The sequence below is a fragment of the Poecilia mexicana genome, unplaced genomic scaffold (genome assembly GCF_051168715.1).
Source record: "Poecilia mexicana isolate PSO_F unplaced genomic scaffold, ASM5116871v1 scaffold_6, whole genome shotgun sequence".
Taxonomy (NCBI): Eukaryota; Metazoa; Chordata; class Actinopteri; order Cyprinodontiformes; family Poeciliidae; genus Poecilia; species Poecilia mexicana.
In genome coordinates, this window is record NW_028263375.1 from 28,721,019 (window position 1) to 28,741,783 (window position 20,765).

Below are 20,765 nucleotides of genomic sequence, written 5' to 3' on the forward strand. Positions count from 1 at the left end.
TATATACATATATATAAATAAATAAATATATATATAAATATATATATATATATATATATATAAATAAATATATATATAGGCTATAGCTATATATTTTCAAATATAGACAAAGTATCAAACATTTATGGGACAAAGTATGAAAACGTCGTACTCCAAGTGTTGTCTCAACAGGAAGTTTGTTGTGCTTTTTGTCGGCTAACTTGATGAAGGTAAAGTGGTGCATGGTAAGAATATTAAACCATAATGAACGGAGCTGCAGAACAGGAGAGTTCACTTCGCACTCAGCTAAACCACAGTCTGAAGTCCGAATACAGTCCGCTCATTTTCCCTCTCACTCAATTCAGCTCAAATAATCGTTTGAAAAGATTTTCTTCACAAGGTTATTCCAGTCATTCATACAATAAAACTGCCGCAACTTCCTCATTGCGTCACGCCTGATTGGACTTAAAGGGGAAATTAGTGGCACTCACCTTCATCGTCCGATTTGAAAATGGCTTTCTAGTAAACGCAGCAACATTAGCCAACAACATTTCACAGTGCGGTGATCTTTCGGACCACAATTTATTTTTATACAACTCTTTTTTCTTAACTGATCAGAAGTTTAATCTGAATTTATATCAACATTTCCCAAAGGCTAGAAGAATTAACTATTTTTGCCAATTTTCTAATATGTATTTTAAACCTGCACAGAAAGTAGGAGTTAGTTTTGCATTCACTATTAGGAATTATAACAGGAAGTATGCTATAATCCTGTATGTGAGCTCCTTATGGAAGGATAAATCTGCTCAAAGTTCACATAAAGTTCACGACTAAAAAAAAAAAATATTCACAGCAAGCTTACAAACTCATTAAAACAGAGCGACCATCTTGGTGATTCTCTGAACTGAACCAAAAACAAAATGAAATTAATCAAATGTGCTAAAATGAGTAAAACAAAACTGCTTTCCATAACATTATGATGAAGGAACATCCTGAAAAATAGAGGCTGACTTGATTTACAAATTACCAACATTTAAAAAAATAAAGTTGTTCCCACTAAAAAAAAAAAATCAGAAAATTATAAAGATCTTAGCATTCAAAATTTAAAAACTACAACATTTCTAACAAATTTTAAAACTTTAAAATGTATCAATTTAGTTGAATTTATGACTTTATGACAGACATTTCTGTTATGTACCGAGTCCTACAATTTAACCGAATGGTTTAGTCAAATCACAGGCAGTGAAAGGAAAAGAGTTTCACATGTAGCTGGGCTGCACTGTGGCATATAAAAAGACAACAAAAAAAAAGGTGTATTTGATTTCACTGCGCTGACCTTTGAAGCCAGATGGGCACTGATGTACGCGGCGCTGATAAACTTCTTAAAGTAACACATTTACGGCGCAACAAAACCCAATTCAGTTTTCAGCAAGTCGCTGCTCGGGGGTTCGGACTTCCTGCTTTTCAATCTCTTTCAAAAGGTTAAGAAAAACTGTTTATTCATAAAAGAATTTGTCAATATTTAACATATTTACAAAATTTCAGAGAATACATTTTTTCTGAAAAGAATAGCTAAAAAAAAGAAAAACTAATAAATAATACTAATCGGATAAGAACAGGATCTGACTTGATTATAAAACAGAGAGAAAGAAAATATGATCCCATCGATATCGGCGAGAAATTTTAAACATCCTTTGAACTCTGGAGTGGTTCTGATTGAACAAAAGCAGCTTTCCGGTGGAGTTCAGCCGACCTTTTCACACATGCCACGAAAAGGCTCACGGCTTCACAGCACAAAACAGAGAACAGACGGTCTGATTGCTAAAACTTTTTATGTTATTTATCTCAGTGGAGCAGTCTCTTCCTGCTGTAGGTCTTCCCCGTGTTAGAGCGCCTCGTTGGCTGGGAGAGGCTGAAAGGAGAGCGCTCCGGCTCACGATCCGTTTTCCCTGACGAGGCTTCGTCTGGAAAATCAGGGCGAAAAAAATTAGTTGACCTGCAATAAGATGCTCGCATAGACACGCCGCACGTTTCAGCATTACCTTTAAAATCTGGTGTTTTCTTATGGGTGGAGCCCGTTTTGCCCTTAAACAGCAGTGGAGACTGAGTGAGGGCCAAGATGCCGCTGGGCGTCACTGGTTTTCTGCCCTTCCGACCAGGAGGAGTCCCCGCTGCCAGGAGAGGAGCAAACACAAGCGGGCGAATGAATGAAATTCGACCTCACTGTAACATCGGGTCAAAAACAACGACAAAGCTTTTCTCTGTGTACAGTCACAATGTCTGTCATCATGTTCATATTAAAAGCTTAAAATCCAAGGTAATATCTGACCTTGTTACATCAAAATGCTAATATTTACCACTGCTCTGACAAGATATTATTTTAATTTACTCTTAATTAAGGGTGTACATTAAAAGAGAATGTTCAGTTTTGTTAGAGAGGTAACTCACTGGAAATGTGCAAACACCACATCGATTCAATTCTGTTTACACTGGATTTCAAAATGACAGAGCATATTAATGAACATCGTATAATGTAAAGGTGTCCGAGTTAGCTCGTTTCATTCAGTGGTCCCTTTGGCAGTTGCTAAACCCAACCTAAAGTGATGAAGGCCATTAATCTCTCCTCACAAACAAGAACATATCAGAACCTGACTGGGCTGCAGAGAATTTGGAAAAAGTCCTGCACAGTATATTGTGAGACAGCTAATCTGTGAAAAATAAATAAATTTGACCTCCTCCCTCCATTCTAAGGCCCTCCTTCTGGCTCTGATTGGTTGTTTTTGAGCTACTATTGTTGTCTTCATCAGATGACAATAGTAGCTCAGGGAGGAGGTGGAAAAGCTAGCTTTTTTTCCCCACAGACAATCTGTCATGACATCGTGACAGTTTTAACAAATTTGTGAGAAACTTAAATTTTTCTTCTTATAAAAGTTCCATACCTCAGATTTAATGGACTCGTGATGCTGCTATGCCACTTCCTACTCACCAAAAACATATATCTTTGATGTTTTCAAAAATATATTGAAAATATCAATATATTTTCAATATATCTTTCTTGGATTCCCCCCCAAAAACTCCTACAAGTCAGGAACGTCTTTCCATGATGATCCTGAAAGCAACACCTTTCTCTAGTACGAGCCTCTCGGACCACTTTCACATCCACAGCTCTACGACCATCTGCACCTGCTTTATACTCTCAATGACCAACGCAGAGGGAAGGCCCCGTGTCATACTGATGGCAATGCTAACGGTGTGCTACTACTCGCTCAACAAACGACCTTGAAATAGCCTTACTGCGATGGTGAACCATAACAACCACACTGGAGCTGATTTTGCACACAATCACGCTTTGTCACACAACCAGGCCCCTGCAGACAGGGGCCAGTGCAGACAGCTGGATCTTGGAAGATCCAGCTGGCTTTCTTTGCCTCAGGATGACCTCAGTCTGAGGCAAAGAAAAACTCATGTTTTATTTGAAAACTCCAAACTCTACCAGGATTTAATTTTAATTTTTCTTTTAGAGTTTTTTTTAAGTATAAATATAACAACTTCAGTACAAGTTTATTTATTTCAGCACTGACCAGTATTAGTACATAGAACCTATAAAAGCCATTCACAGGAAAGAAGGATGGATGGTGAAGAAACCGATGAACGGATGGACGAACAGATCGCAGGTATGATAAATGAGAGATGATGGGCAAACAGATAAACTGGTAGATGTTGGTGCATATCAAAAAATTTGAATATAGAAGAAAAAAAGTTCTCATGACTTGATATATAAAATAATTTTGTTTCTTTTCATTATCACAATATCACAATGAAATTCTAAGTCCATTTCACCCAACCTTACTCCATACATGTCTGAAGTATTGCCAGACCTAAAATCTAAAGGTCTAGTTTTAATGTATAAACAAAAATATTTCAATTTTAAATATCTAACACATACATTCATTCTACAAACTGTTTAAAGATATTGCTTACTTGACTTAATGTTTCCAGTTTCACACGCCCAGATGATTTCATCTGAGTCAGCACTGTTTGTCCCTTCAGCCAGCTTGGTCATCCAGTACAAATCCTCCCTGGGAGAAAGAGGCGGCACCTTTGCTGCCACTGAGTGCGACTCGTTTTCTGCTGTGCTGCTCAAGGGTTCTTCGGTGTCTTCAAAGTCCTGCAGACGACCGACTCCGAGCTCGGCCTCCTCCAGCAGCTCCTCCAGCCGCGGCTCCCCTTTTGGGACCCGATCTTTGCCTCCAAATGTCTCGAGTTGAGGCCTCTTCCTGCGCGGCCAGCTGTTCAGGTTGTCCGGGGTTACTTTGCCCACGCTCTGCGGCGAAGGGGTGAGAGGGATGATGTCTGCCACTGCTACTGCCACCGGAGAGTGGCACGTAGGCGTGTAGGACTGGCAGATGTACGTCTGGACGCTGCTGCCTTTTCCAGGAGTACACTTGGCTGGAGTGACGTGAGCGCAGAGAGACGGCGAGCAACAAGAAGCGTCTTTGTGTTTGGTCATTAAGGTCAGGGGGCTTTCCATGAGAGGCTTAGTGCCGACCAAAGGGCTCTCTGTGCCCGGTTGAGAAGCACCCTCAGAAGAGATGTCATCCGCGTTCATGGAATCCGTCCGTTTAATTTTGAGTTTCGGAAGTCCTGACGTCTGCATTTCCAGTTCCACTTGGTAACTCAGAGGGTTTGGAGAGACTGGGGATTTCTTGGATCTTGTCAAGCCCCTGGGGGTTGAGAATCGAGGGGAGTCGTTTCCGTACCCCAAACGAGCGGCGGCCTCCCTCTGCAGACGGTCGGGGGTTTGGCGGAAGCCATAGCTGCGCCCCGGGGTGTTCTGAGGTGGTACAGGGGAAGCCGTCCTCACGGGACAGTCGGGACTAGACACACTAGGCTTCCTTGAGAAGCTAATGCTCATTTTTATACCCTGATTAAACTGAGCCTTGACCACCGTAGCGTCGACGATGTCCAAACTGTCGTCATCTGTGGTTGTGGAGTTACTGTGAGAAGTCTGCGATTCAGTCTGGAGACTGGAGTCGGGTTCAGAGGAGGACTGAGACGTTTCAGTCTGGTCCTCTGACGAACTGTTTGGAAGTCTATTCCCCTCAGGCGGAGGGTATGCCACCTCAATGGGGGATTCGGTGTTTGGCTCTTTCCTCGGGGTTCGTCCGGAGCGAGTGATCATTTGATGAATGGGACTGGGAATCTTGACTTTAGTTCTGCTTTTGCGCTGAGGTGAATTATGTTGGGTTGAGGATGCCGGGGGCGGCGTAGGGGTCGTTTCCAGACGAACCGCCGCATTTTCAGTTGTGTTACATATCGAAGATCTCAGAATCTTTTCTGGAGTCAAAAGGTCTTGTTCGGACAGCCGTACCAGGCTTACTTGGCAGATCTTATCCGGGGTCTTAAAAATGTCTCTTTTAGCTTTAGTGCTTTGTTCTGGACTGTGGAGTTTGCTGGGAGTCTTCATGTGTCTCAGAGAGTTGAGAGGAGCTGTACTTGGTGACTCAGGGACTTTAAAAGTTGCACGCTCTGCCTCCACTGTACATTTCTGAGGAGAGGGAGACCATGTGACACTCTTCTTGGGAGTCTTGGATAACGGGCTGCTAAGTTTACATAATCCAGAAGCTTTGACTGGAGTCCTAAGAATGCCCTTTAAAGGACTCTGAACAGGACTTTGTTTACTTGGCGTATTTACAAAGAGAGACTCTTTGCCTGGAGATTTCAGAGGAATGGTCTTCATATTACTACCGTGTCCAGAAGCATCAGCTAAAGGACTTTCTGCAACCGAACAAACTTGTATTTTAGATGATAGTGGGGCCTGTGGTGTTCTGGGCATCTTAGGAGACAAATTCCTTCCACGTCTCTTGGGTGATTTTGACTGCGTTTTGTTTGGACTCTAAACATACAGCAAAAACATCATATAAGTGATGAAAAGTGACAGTTGTTCAGCAAAACTTATGATTTCAAATGATTCATATCCCTGCCAGATTTGCACTAAAAATTACTTTCATTCAACTAAGAATTTTGTTTCTGACAGGAAACGAGTCAGGGATCTTGCAAAAGACAGTACAGTAAAATTAATACATAACAGAATTTGTGCTTCTTAAAACAAAAAGATATTTAATTAAAGGCTTCAGATCTTAGTCATTGTTTTTATGGGTTTCACCAACTTAAATTTTAGACTTTAAGACCATTTAAGACCTATATCTCTACAGAAATTAGACAACCGACAAGAAATTTGCACTTAGCTAGCTAGCAAGTGAATATTAGCAGCTAGCTAGCAGTAGCTTTAGCTATCAAGAGTCACAGAACATAAGAAAAATGTGTGTGTGACTCAAACTTTTCTTGACAGAAAAGTCCAGCAGGGAAAAAAACAAAAACAAAAAAAAGAAACAAACATCAAAAATACGATATTAAATAGTCCTATCATAGTCAAAATGAATAATGTACTGAAGGTCAACTTGCATAAAAAAGAGAGAGATGTGCAGGCCTTAACTTTACATATGTGAATTTAAGACTTTAAGGGTGTTACTTCAGTTCAATTCTGAAAAAGTCCTTCAATAATGAAAAGCCAAAGTATTCAAAGTGTGAGATATTTGGGTATGAATTAAGATAAATTACCTCAAAAACACTGGAGTCTGTGGGCAACAGAGACTGGGTGACTCGGGTTTCATCAAACTGGTCACTGGGAGACTCAGCTGCGCCGAACAGAAGGCGCAAGGGAGACTGGACTGTTCTCACATTAACGCTACAGATTTTGCTGTCGCTGAGTGGAAGCTGAGATGAAGAAAGAGCTTTCTCCAGGTTCCTGGAGCGAGGCTGAGAACTTGAGTAGAAAGTGCTTGAGTGTCTTCTACCGAATTTCTTTAACCTGGGGCTCCTTCTCAGGTCTGATAGAAAATCACAAAGAAAATTACATTTTGTGGTTTAAAATCATGTTTACATTGTATTAAACTCGTATCTTCCAAATAAAATACTTAAAATTATGAACTTTAAAAAGAAAGGTAACACTGAATTTAGTTGCATTTATTCATTCATATAACAAATTGTGTCCCAGATTATTGAATTAAAAAAGTTTTTTTTTCTGAAGAGAAGAGCTTAATTCACATAAATAAATTATGTGATGTACATAAATATAAATTGAAATTACCTTCGGCTGGTTTTACTGGTGACTCTTCTACTATGCACTCCCCTTTATGGTCAGATTTCCTGTGAAAAATAATTAACTGAACTAAATAATGCTCATTTACAAATGGCTGCAGATAGGCTCAGCTAATAAAAGGATGAGTGAAACATACCTCCCTGCTTTCAGCCGCTGTAAGAGGCGACTGGACACCTGCTTGTGGAGAGGCGTCTCACACACCTTCTTTGTGAGAAGTTTGTGCTTTTCTGAAAAAAAAAATGCATAAAAAAATACAGTAATTAAGTAATAAAAAATATATGATTTTTTTTGTTCAATCTCAGAAATCTGAATACTAAGTAGCACAGCCACATAATGGAAAACACTGCATATTTCATGCAATTGACCAAATTCAAGTTTACCTTCAGATTCAAGAGGACGCTTCCGTTTCAGTCCTTCCACAGCAGAGACAGACTGGCTCCTTGGTAGTCTCCTTTTCGTGGAAGGCGAAACAATCTCTTGGTTGAAGAGGTTTCTTCTTACTTTGGTCACCTCTGTGGACCGATAAATGTATGTTGAGAAGCTTTGATACTTTACTTAGGCAGGGCTTCACAACAAATTGCAAACTTGGCACTGTCGCAGTATCACTGCACGCAATAGTCTGCTTAAGCACCAAGCGACTAAGCTCTCCATGCCTGTAGCTGCACTTCCTTTGACCACATACTTGGCAATTCGACATTTTGAAAATAATGGAAACATCAATTTCAAAGAAACTGTGTTTTCTCTTTTTTTTTCCTTCGGCCGTATCGAAATTGGTTTATTTCGCAAAACTGCAATGCAAACACTTTTTTCGCATCACAAGTCACATGATCAACAACCCAATACTGCCACTGATGCAAACCACAAAGAAGACGACGACAGGAAGTAGTTGGTGGTCAGGTTTTTTTGTGACAAAACGATGAGTCGCGGGATGTTCTTCATATTATAAAGTGAGAAACAACCTTTTTGCGACCTCTAGTCTGATCCCGACAGCAGTACTTTAATTTTTCTACACATACCTTGTGTTTGTTGTTTCTGAGGTTGCTGTACTTCTGCAGGCTTCTCCTTTGCAGGGGAGATCTTCATTTTGGACTAAGGTGAAAAAAAAATATGTTTGAATTAAGTGCTTGGATTAGTCATTGAGAATTAATATGTCAATTACCTCTTCATTCTTTCATTTGTTTTCAACCAGTTTTTAACTTGCATGGGTGTGAAAAAAGTGTTCCTCACTTCCTATTACTTGAATGTTTCTCACACTTTTGTTTTTCAGAAAATCAAACCAATTTAAATATTAAATATTTTGACTATTGGATTACTGTAACGCACTTTATCTGGGAGTCAGTCGCTGCTCTCAGGTCTGCAGCTGGTTCAGATGCTGCTGCAGGATTTTTGACAGGAACTCGAAAGAGGGAGCATGTGACCCCTGTCCTGGCCTCACTTCATTGGCTGCCTGTATATTTTAGGATTCATTTTAAAATTCTTATGTTCGTTTTTAAATCACTACATAATCTTGCCCTGGCTTACCTCTCCGAGCTTCTTCACCCATATATATACCTTATCGGTTTCTCAGGTCAGCAGATCAGCTGCTCTTGGAGGTACTGAGATCCAGAAGGAAGCTCAGAGGGGACAGGGCTTTCTCCGTCATGGGTCCTAAGTTATGGAACGACTTGCCTTTGCAGGTCAGAGAGGCCCCTTCACTGTCCACTTTTAAAGCTCGTCTTAAAACCCATCTATTTTACTTGGCTTTCATCTCCAGCGGGATCCAGTTTTAAATTGTATGCTTTTGTTTTTGAACTGTAAGTTTTTATTTTTTTTTATTGTTATGTTGTGTTTTGATATACAGCACTTTGTATCAGCTGTGGTTGTTTTAAAGTGCTTTATAAATAAAGTTGGTATGGCATGGTATTAGAGACAACACAAGTAAACAGAGAATGCAGTTATTGAATGAAGCCGTTTCAGAAAACTTGCTAAGCCCGGTGGTCCAGCTGCCCACCGTGTCTTTGAGTTCAAAAGTTGACAGGAAAATTGAAAATATGACCTGTGTTGTTGGAAGACATCATATTTACAACACCTAAACAACAACTAAAAAGTCAAGAAAAGACAAACACAGAAAAATGCAATTAAAATAAATATCAATTGTTTCATCCCAATTAAAGTGTCCACATTTTTTTGATCCGTGACTCGTCACTTTAGTTGCTGAAGTTGTTACTGTTTCACCAAACACATTTTTAACCTGTTTTTGCTATCACTGTTACTGGAATATATATATATATACATATTTTTTTTAAAAACCTATAACAATAAACAAACAATGCTCAGCCTGGTGGGGGAGCAGGTAAAGCCTGGTGGCCCGCCAGGCTGATCATACACTGTGGGAAACACCCTGTGTTTATTACTAAGGGGAAAAAATCCAAATCCAGATGGCTCTGTGTGAAAAGTGAAATATAAAAAAAATTAATTAATTAATAATAAAAAAAAGGAACTTACTGTTCTTGTGGTCTTCTTGGGCAGCTGTATTTGACGAAGACTCTGTGTGGATTCAGTCATGCTGCGATGTCGAGTCAACATTCCACTCCTGCACAGAAAACAAATTAAAGACTTATAAAACATATATTGAACCCTGAAGGTTTACCATGTTTTTTCTTTAAATAAAAAAAAATAAAAACAACAGCAACGCTGTTAATTTTACAACACTCCTTTCATTATTTCTCCAATTTCTTGGAGCATTTTTTTGCAAAACCCGCCTCCTCTTGTTGGCCGAACGGTTCCGCAGGTCGTGCAAGCCGTCGTTAGAGACGAGGCTCTGTGCCGAGACGGCAGGCGAGGAGGCAGAGGGGGAGATGCTGTCCTTGGCAACAGAGTCGTCGCTGAAGAAGTCAGCAGGCAGAACGGCCACCAGGGCGTCAGGGAGCTGAGTGCCCAGGCTGTTGTAGACGTCTGCAAGCACTTTCGGAACAGCAGTCAGGAAGCTGTCAGGATGGAGAAACAACACTTTTGTTTTTAGTTCTTGGGAAGCATTTAAATATGGCGCTTCTTCTCCTTTAGGACTGTTGGAAACTAAAGGAAAAAAAAATACAAAAAGAGGTTCAAATTCAAATAATAGGGTTTGGTGAAGGTTACCTCAAACTGTGTACTCAAAAATTTTAATTCAAACCCAAATATACAAATTTATACATGAAAAAAAAAGTTTTATGACAAACCAAGTGATGTGTTTCAAGCATTTATTTCTGTTCATGATTATAGAAAAAGTGTGAGCGAAAGTGTCAGTGTTTGGAGTAAACTTGACAGTCAGATAAAACAATCTAAATCTCTTTCTGCATTTGAAAAAGTTTTGAAAATTATGATGACGTGATATGGTGCCGAGTAAGTTGATGTCTTTTGAGCGAAACAGCTCACTTTATTTTTATGTGAATAGCTGGCAGAAGTAAGTTTGCACTTCTTTTTTGTTCATTTTCACATGATTTGTTTTAGTTGTTACTTAAACTATTCATATTTATTATATAGTGAATGAAATAAAAAAAAATAAAATGAAATGGAGAAAAGTCATGAACTACCCAAAGAACTACGGTGGCCCAGAAAGGACAACAAAATGTAGAAGCTACAAGGAAACAGTCAAAAGCCACAATGGAAACTATGTTAAAACAGAAGTTAAGCTAACAAGTCTACCATAACTTCTGTTGCCGTTTTTTTTTTCTTGCATTTTCTTGACCCTTTTGGGGCACCATAAAGAACTCCCATCTCTGTAGAGGTGCACACATACCCTGGGAGGACTTCGTCCTGAAGAAACCTTGCTAGGCACGCCGGGTCTTTGGTTAACGAGATTATTCTGAGCATTTCCGCCGCCTGACAAAAGACAAAAAATATTAAAACTAGAGAAAAACACAAGACAGCTGCGTTCTGTCGACAGGAATGTTGACCCTTTTACCTCCTCCACCATCCGGTCTGCGTCTGAGTGGGATTGTTTGGAAGCAAAACGTCTGCACAGCTCCAGCCGCAGCATCACTTGCAGTTGGCACCTAGATCGGTTTGATTAGTTAGAGTTAAACGATCCAGATACAGCACGAGAACAGAGAGACGAGGAGGAATCGGTTCATCAGGTGAATCCATCACTCACTCTCTGACTTTGCTCTCGGCTTGGTCAGCGCTGGGGTACAGCTGGCGGATCGATTTGCCGGTCTTCATGAGATGCTGTTCCACAAGCAGAGACGCCTTTTCCTACAGAGGAGACGATGTGGTTATAGAATGAACTTAACATTCATTGACAGAACATAACATGACAGGAAAAGTTCTCCAAAGTGACTTTTATTTCAATCAACGACGAGAATCAGAGCCAGGCTACGAGAATTTCTCTTTAATTACGAGAATATAGTTATGAGATTAGAAGAACTGATGCAACTTTACCAGAAAAATGACTTAAAATGATGAGTAAAAAGTTGTTTTAATGAGGAAAAACAGCCTTGACGGAGGAGTTATCTGGATCTGACATGAGTAGGCCAGTCCATTTAGAAGTAGATACAATCATTTCAATGTTGATGATAATTTGAGGATGATGTGCAAAAAGGCCATATTTTTCTATTAAGTATTAAATTATACTAAACTATGACTTCACAAGTTGCTCAATATTCCTCCTTTTATTCCATTCCTATTTTTCATGTTGCAGTTTTCATAAAATAATGACTTTATTCTGGCAAAATTATGATTTTATTTTTGTAAATAAAAACAAAAACATCTTAGCCTGACCCTCAGTCATAAAGTTGACCAGAATTCCAAACCTAAATAAAAACAAGATGGCCGCCCTGACATTGCTATGAAATATAAAAATCCAATGAGCTTAATAAACTCAGATTTTCCAAAAATGACATCTTCAAAAGAGCAATAATATTGATTTATTGCCTAGCCCTGGACTGCAACAAAAACAAATCTTTATAAGGTAAAAAAAAACAAAACATTGTGTTACCTGCCAGTCTGACTCTGCAGTCAGAAATGTTTTTACGGCGTTGAGAAGCTGCTGAGCGCTGGTCAGGAGAGACGAGTCTCTCTCTGCTACCGTCTTGTTGTATCCGGCCTTCAAGTGCCTCAGCAGCTCGTTCTCACTAGAAAAACCTGAGAGATGGAAAACAAAGCAGCAAAAATCAATATGAAATGTGTTATTCAAGCACATCGTCAGACTTTTATTTAGAAGTTTAACTTACTGAGCGCGCTCGCCGCTGCCGGTTTGTTCCTGTCACTTAGCCGTCTCTTCCCAGCTCTGTCGGCGCCCGGCGGCTCGGCCTCGCTCTGACTCTTCTGAGCCTTCACGTTTAGCCGCGCCACGTTCAGCATCTGCAGCGAGCGACTCATTGTCTTCATCTTCTGCTTCACCGGTGTACGGTGGGCACCTCCTGCAGGGCCAGGAGCCAAAGAAAAAGGAGGTAAAAAAAAAAATAAAAAAATAAGAGAAAAGATCCGTAAAAGGTGAACGTAGGACAACAATCGCCTTTAAAAATGGTTTTGGATTTTAAAGTAGCTGAATTTTGAGTAGCAGGTGGAAAGAATTATGACATATATAAAAAGGAGCTTGCATACGTTTCTTCCCCTTTTTGCTGACTGACTCCTGGTACAGTTCAGACAGATCGCTGACCAGATTCTGCTGAGCCTCAAAAAGATCCTCAGCCGATCCCTCTTCAGGTACCACGTGGAGCAATCTGCAAACAATCATTTAAGAAAACGTTTGTTTCTTCTTTCTTCATGTCAATGTCATCATGTTCCAAACCTGGTAGCAGATCTAGATGAAGTGCAACATCAGCTGCGTTTCCATTACAAATGTGCACAAAACTTTGTCGGTATTTCACTAATGTCGAAAAAAACAAAACAAAACACAATTTTGCAATAGCAGTGTTTCCGTTAAATAAGAAACGCAATTAAAATCACACGTAACCAAGTTTGTTTGTGTGATAGGTCATTAAAAAACATCATCCTCCAACTACTTCCTGTTGTCTTCGTCTTCATAGTTTGGACCAGTGGCAACATCTGGCTGCTGGTCATGTGACCTGTGTACTGCAGTTTAGCAAAATACACTAATTTCGATACAGTAAAAAAAAAAAAAAATCAGCTCAATTTATTTTTGAAGTGTCAAATTGCACATTAATATGGTGAATGGAGAGTCAGCTAGTGATTGTAATGCCTTCAAGGCAGATTCAAATCATGTGTTATCAAATCGGTCAAGATTTCTTGTTAAAGGAAACATGTAAAGCAGGGTTATTTATAAAATGCTGTATAAAAATATTTTGTTAATGACAGAAACATTTTTCTTTTTTTATCATTACATAAAAATTAAAGCTGTTAAAGTCTGTTTTTATGTCTCCTTATTAAATAAATATGCATAGGGAAAGTCAGAAATTGTGCAAAGTCTTGTAACTTTGCACAATTTCTGGTGCAAAGTGTGAGTAGCTTTACTCTGTGATATGATTGAGTTTTCATTTTAGGCAGATGATCCATCGCCACTGCCAGATAAGCAACTGAAAAAAAATAAAGCCTACGACGACAGCAGCAGCCTTCAAAAAACAGAACAAAACAAAATAAACAAACAAATAAATAAGAATTCCTTTTGTACCTTATTGACTCCATTAAATTGGCGCCGACTCCTGACTGATCCGACTGTGGGAACCAGGCCTCTAAGGTGTGTGTCATTGGTGACCTGTGGCTCAGCTCCTGTGTGGCCCACTCAGGTGCAGGAGGGTCCCGGACCTCATCTTTACAAGAAACGAAAGCAAATTTACATACAGCTGTTTTAATGCTGAACATTAAAAACAGTTCAGCATGTTTTTAATGCTGAACTGAGCTCAGCATTAAAAACATGTTGCTACACTATTCAGGGATGGATTCTCAGACAACACACAACATGTACAAACATCTGCAGTTAGCTGAATTGAGCAAAAACTATAAACACTTTCATAACTACAAATCAAACGAGGACTTTTTAAAAAGAATATTTGACAATTTCCCAAGCTCAGAAAAAAAGTGCTAACTGGTGTCATCCAGAAAACCATTTGTTACTCATATAGATTCATTACACAGAGTGAAATATTTTATTTCATTTTGACTTACAGATTATGAAAACAGATAATTCAGTGTCTCAAAGTTTCAATATTTTTAAAAGGTTAGAGTATTCATAGAAAGTTGAGTGGAAGGAAAACATGCACACACACAATGATTTGCAACTGAGGCTTGACGCACACATGAACTCTGCAGATGTGCTACGACTGTTACAGAAACTGTCAGTGGAGTCTGACTTGGGACTGAGTGTTGTCTTAGTATTTGTTTTATGTTGTAAATTTGTCCTCAATGTACAGTCTCTTATTCTTATTTTCCTATATTTTTTATATTTTTAATTTTATTATGCACAGTCCCGATTACGTAAACTTTGCCCACCATGAGACAATAAAGAATATTTCTCTACTATTCTGATATTTTGATTATTTTTTAAATTAACCAAATAATAATTGGATAGCAAAAGGTGCTGAATAGGAGATTTATTTATAGAATTTGAACTGGGTGAATCTAAAACTGCGACTTGAGGAGTTCTGGTAGAACATATTTATAGACAAAGGTTGTTTTCTTATTTTAATCTTAGATGCAAAATGTAGATTTTTTTTTTACAGTTTTAGTTTAGTCACTGCTCTGAGTGTGTTGTTCTTTAAGTAAATGGCCTTTTGTGAGTCTGTATACTTCAGTTACTGATTAATCAATTACTAAATTAGTTGATGATTATTTGAATAATCGATTAATCCGATTAATTGTTTCAGGTTCAGTCTGCTTTAATTCCTACCGTCAGTCCCGTCGCCATCCTGGTTCATTATGTCATAGACCACGCCCAGAACGCTGTTCACCACTTCCGGCAGGTCAGCGGAGGTTTCCGCGGCGGAGGGGGCGGAGACGTTCGTCTTCAGCAGCTGGTCGTGCTGAAGGACGATCGGCTGGAAAACGGTGAGCAGAGCTGTGGACTGGGACAGCGGGGAGAAGACGGCGGGACATGACAGCCCACTGTGGCCGACTTCAGCGAGCTGTGGAGACAATTAAAGCAGGGAATGAAAAGATCGGAGTCACCAAGCGAAAAGCTATTTTGCTTAAACATCAGACGTCGTGCTGCGTTAAACGCTCTCATTCCGTTTGTTTAACTCCACGCAGCTCGACTTTTAAGACAGATCAGATTTTTTATTAAGAGCTACATTAAAAGGAGAAGGTGTGTCCTTGCTTTGAGCTAGCGCTAGAACTAACTTGGAGGAGAAAAAAAAAAAGAACTGTAACGTAAAGCACAAAAAAAAAAAAAAAAAAATCAATAAAACAAATACAATGTTTAGACTGGATTTTAAAAAGCTTGTTTAACTTTCATTGCTGCATTTTGTAGTTGTGTTTCAGGTCACTGTAGCGATTTCCACCTTACAGGGCTGAAACAATTAATTGTATTAATCGTGATTAACTGATTATTAAAACAATCACCAGTTATTGTAGTAATGAATTAATAATTAACTGGAGCATACAGACTCAAAAAAAAAGGACCAGTTGGTGAAAAGAAATACAATTTCAGCACAGTAATTAAACCAAAAGTGCAAAAAATATTTATATTTTTGCATTAAAGATAAAAACACCTTTGTCCAGTAAATATATTTTAGCCAAAACTAATTTTAGCTTCACTCAATTCAGATTCACTATAGGAATGTCATTGTATTGCAATTTATGTAATTAAATATTTATTTTCTTATAATTTAAAAATAGCTTATTTGCATCTTTTAATGTATTTTTAATATTTGGTTGGAGAGGATTAAGAGGTTAAATTAAAAATCTGTAGAATGTGCAATCCCCCGGTTTGTCAGCAGATTAATTGATTACCAAAATAATCAATAACTGCAGCCATACACTGCTTATTGATGAGGTGTTGTGCATCATCTTTGTGTTTTAGGGGAAAAGAAAGCTTCACATGAGAATTTGTGTCTTTGCTTGGTATTTGCAGAATCTCATCCGTGTCACATCTCCATAAAAACTCCCATGTGGTATAAATGTCAGCTTCTCTCTGGTCTCTCACCATTTGAAGTGAAAGAGCAGACAGCTGTGTGAAGAGAGGCAGGAAGGCAGCCACTTCCTCGTAGCTGCTGCTGAGGAGCTGAAGCAGCCACGACTCGGTGGGAGTTCGAGTCAGGCACGAAGCATCCCAGCCCTGCAGCGCCCCCTTCAGGTGCACCTCTACGGACTCCTGCAGAAGACGCTGGCCTCGGCACATCGGCTCCACCGCCACACGGCAGCTGTGAGAATCGTCTCCTAGTTTAGTAAAGAATAAAAAAAATAAATAAAATAAAATAAAATAAAAAAAACAAGGGAAATAAACCGGCAAGTTTATTTATGGATATATACAAACATTATGTTTAGGTGTTTTACAACACGTTTGGTCATCTTAATGGTAACGTTTGTGTTCCGTGGGGAGCATACTTGTAATGTTTTGGAGAAGCAACACAAAAGATTGTTTCAGTTTATATTTGGGACGATTAATAACTTATATGGCTTAAAAATAAAATCTCTAAATTCTTAAGGGGGGATACATCTATTTTCCCTCCCTTACTTATTTCCCTTAAAAAGAAATTACAAATTAAATAAACTACTTTTAAAGACTGGCTTTTATTTCAGTCATGACTTTTGTGAATTGACCTGAATTCAAGGTCCAAATGAATAGAAGCTGTAAAAACACTCGTGGAACAAGATGGTAGTTTGTGTGTTTGTGTGTGTGTGCGCGTGTGTGTGCGTGTGTGTGTGTGCGCGTGCGTGTGTGCGTGTGTGTTGACATCACTCTGAACTCCGGGAATACAAGGAATGCTTTGGTGGGAAAAAAAAAATCCAGACTTTAACTAATCATTAAAGTCAATTTATCTCTCAGACCTACTTACAGGTAAAGTGAACTTTTTTTTTAAAAACATTATCTGGATAAATGACTCAAGTTACAATAATTATCAATGTTTTGGAACGTTCTGGAAAACATTCTGCTTTTCCACGAACCGTAGTCCCATCGTAGGACGGCGTCTGCGGCAGGAAAAGCCAGGCGGTACAGCCTCTCTGACGACAGCAGGAAGCCCACGCTGGAGCTGAACAGGGAGGATTCCCTCCTGTGTCTCGGGTCGGAGATGTGATTGGAGCAGAGGTTCAACAGAGCCACCAGGGGAATCACTCTGCCGCCCGCTTGGGCCAGAACCGCAGACAGCTTGTCGGAGCCGAAGCCGTCCTTGATCTGAAACGAGACGGAACGTTCCACAGGAGATGAGTGGAGAGGGACGGTTCGAAATTATCGCTCAAAACACGAGTTCAAAAACATCCATCTGTGCGTCTATAGAATGTGTTTCACTTTGGTGATGTTTCTTTTCAATAATATTCTAAATTATTCAGTGGGTCTGTACGGGCCTGTCGCAGTAAACAATAAATCAATTAATAGCATGATACACTAAGACAAACTTGTTATTTTTCATTTTGTTGATTTACCGTTTTTCTCGTTTCTCTTTCTAACAGAACTAGTCTTCAGTCTGGTGCTTTGGTCTCAACTATTCCTTTTTTGAACCATAATTTTGTCTACAGAGACTTCAGAATTCATTTTGTGTTTTTTTTTCTGTTGTTTTGTTTATACATTTTGGATTTTTAAAATGTCTTTCAGTTCCAATGTTTAAATCAGGGGTGTCCAAAGTCGGTCCTCGAGGGCCGGCATCCTGCATGTTTTAGTTCTCTCCTTGGTTTAACACACCTGCATCAAATGATGGCTCATTAGAAGGCCTAAGCAGAACATTAGCCTGCAGATGAGGTTGTTACTACCACTAGGTAGTAACAACTAAAGAACTAAAACATGCAGGAAGCCGGCCCTCGAGGACTGACTTTGGACACCCCTGGTTTAAATGATCATAAAATGTAAAGTTTATCGATCTTTGAGAAAGTGTCCTTGCATTATTGTTCCATAATTACTATTATATCACTTGTAAATTGTCTCAAAACAACAATATTATGATTTATTGCAGCAAGTTCTGGGACAATTTATTGTTGGGCAAAATTTCTTCTCATCTTGACAGACCTAGGTCTGTATGTTTGGTTTGTTTGTATTTTTCCCCTTGAAGCCTAAGTGCAAACAGAATTTGATGGAAGCTAGTTGATTGCAACAAAAAAATAATTCTAGTTCCTCTGCTACTTTCAAATGCGATATTAATATGGAAATAATTGTAGTTTTATTATGAGAACAATTATAACTGTTGATGGTGTGTGAATTCAGAGAAAACCTACCACAAATTTAAACTTCAGCATCTAAATCTTGATTTAAGATTTTTCTCAAGTTAATGTGCCTGATGACAATATGTGAATTTTTGGTTGACTTAAAAAAAATCTTTAATCGACTTAATTAAAAACAAAACAACAACTTTGAATTAACAGTATTAAAAAAAAGGTCGACTTTTCAGTTGTGCCGCCTCAGTCTCTGAACTTACCTCAACATGTGGACGAGTGTCAATCCAGTGCAGAACAACTTGTTGCTGGGCAACCATGTCGTTAAGACTCTTCGGCAGGATATATTCGGTCACATCTGCTGGCAGGTCGCCGTCTTTGACAGACAGGTAGTCCAAGAGATGAGCCCTCGAACGGGGACACCGTGAGACCACAAACACCATATTCTTCCCGCTGATTGAAGAGTCGCTTTCTTGAGACACACCGGCCTTTCCTGTAACACGACTTGACTTCCTGGGTCTGAGTGAAAGTTTAGTCGGAGAAGTGATGTCCGGTCTGTCCCACTGGAAGTCCAGCAGAGTTTCCCTAAGAGCGTTTTGAACTGAAACCGATTTGCTGGACTGTTGCTTCTGTTGGGAAGGACACACTTTATCCTTCACATCGAATCTCGCATCAAGCTCTTGCTCAAAGTCCTCGAATGTTTTGTGTCGCAGCTCCTTGAAGTCGGATCCTCTCGATATGACGCTGGCACTGCGACCAGCTTTTGCCTGGAAAAACGTATAACCCCAGCGCACTTTCTCAAATCCATATTTGTAGCCGAAATGCAACAGGATATTCAATACTCCCCGTTTCACGAAATTGTTTCGAACCTCCAGTGGATGGTCTGACGCGTGATCTTCATAATCAACATCGATAACAAACACTAGGTTGTGCAGAGCCATGCTGTTAAATGTAATGTCAATAAATGGGAAAACGGCATGAAAAACTTGGTACGTTTTGGTCAAATGTTGACCGTGACAGGGTTAGCAGTTCAAATACACCGCTCTTTCATTTCATGTAATAACTTTACCTTAGTTTTAAGTGGGTCGGTTTGGTTAACTTCATGTTTCCACAGTAACAGCTATCTGCTAGCAAACAACAACGATACAATACAGCTGTACAAACTTCAGTCAGATGTGACGCTTTACCAATGTTCTGACGGCTCTCTTTGAAACAACCCAACGCCTGCGCTATAAAACAGACACCCCGGCACGTAAAAAATATACTTTCCAGACAGCTTAGAGAGTCAACACGACGTTACTCGCATACCTAAAATACATAATCGCCATTTTCCTCATAGGTGTCCTTAACCGTTCGCGCGCCTTCAATATTTGTTCCGCCTCCAAAATCTAATTGGTTGGTTACTCATGACACCAGTTTGATTGGTCAAAAGTAAACTCATGCGTGCGTCACGAGTCCGGTATGCACACAATTCATTGGTTGGGTTTCTTGTCAACTAAACAAGGATGTCTGACGTAAGAATACGTAAGAGATTGATAGGAAGAGGTTGCATTTAGCTTCTTCCTTCCTTCCTTCCTTCCTTCCTTCCTTTCTTTCTTTCTTTCTAAACAAAATTGTTGTAAAAACCTTAAAAATAATTTCGAAAAGCAGCACAATGTTTTTCTTTTTCTTTTAAAATCACTATTATTTCTGAACAAAGGGGAGGTCATCTTGGCAATAATTCAAACCTTTTAGAAGAAATATTTCCAGTTAAAATATTTCAATGTCTTACTTTTTAGTCACTGCGATATGTATTGAAACCAGGTAAGAATTTTACAAAGTTAATGTGCACTACTTGCCAGAAGTTTTTGATATAAGTATTTGATAATTTGGGTCATAATTATTTTGGACTTTTTTTTTAAATACACACCTTTAAAAAAAATTAATGTAAAAAGTTCTTGAATTATCACCATTCTGACAGACAATCTGAACAGGAGAGGAGTTGGATTTGTTGTCTTTATGTTACTAAAAACTTTTAATCTTTTGGCACTGCTTGATTGGCTGAAAGGTTTGATTTAATTATTCATTTAGATAAAAGTTAAATATTAACCTTGGAAAATTTAACAGAAAGGCCAAGCAAAGCCAGTGCTCTCCCTAAACCCGACCTCCAAATCCAACATGGCTTCCAAAAAACAGACACATGTAAACATTTTAACCTATCATAAAGATGGTTTCAATAGGTTACCACAAATATTCAAATAATGTTGAATATTTAACATATTCAACCATTTTGGTTCCAGGAAATATGAAGCATGGAATTGAGATTTTAATTTTTTTTTTATATATTATTACTTTCTATCCTTGTCTGAAAAGTAAAAGTCATATTAAACATGCTTAGGGTTGAAATAGCCTTCCTTTTTGTTTCATC

General features: G+C 39.0%; 1 protein-coding gene across 1 annotated transcript; it reads right to left on the bottom strand.

The window, feature by feature from the left end:
* Nucleotides 1–1,461: 1,461 nt before the first annotated feature.
* ticrr (TopBP1-interacting, checkpoint, and replication regulator) lies at nt 1,462–19,756 on the bottom strand. Its single transcript, XM_088006540.1, has 21 exons — nt 18,622–19,756; nt 17,162–17,390; nt 16,200–16,432; nt 14,946–15,180; nt 13,731–13,869; nt 12,704–12,822; nt 12,331–12,519; nt 12,096–12,241; nt 11,253–11,353; nt 11,064–11,154; nt 10,899–10,981; nt 9,883–10,107; nt 9,626–9,713; nt 8,158–8,230; nt 7,522–7,653; nt 7,278–7,368; nt 7,130–7,188; nt 6,601–6,869; nt 3,961–5,875; nt 2,022–2,150; nt 1,462–1,943 (listed from the first exon to the last, which is right to left on the bottom strand). The coding sequence occupies exons 1-21, from the start codon at nt 19,297–19,299 to the stop codon at nt 1,825–1,827; spliced, it is 5,343 nt and encodes a 1,780-aa protein (XP_087862666.1). The 5' UTR covers nt 19,300–19,756; the 3' UTR covers nt 1,462–1,824.
* Between the last annotated feature and the right edge of the window lie 1,009 nt (nt 19,757–20,765).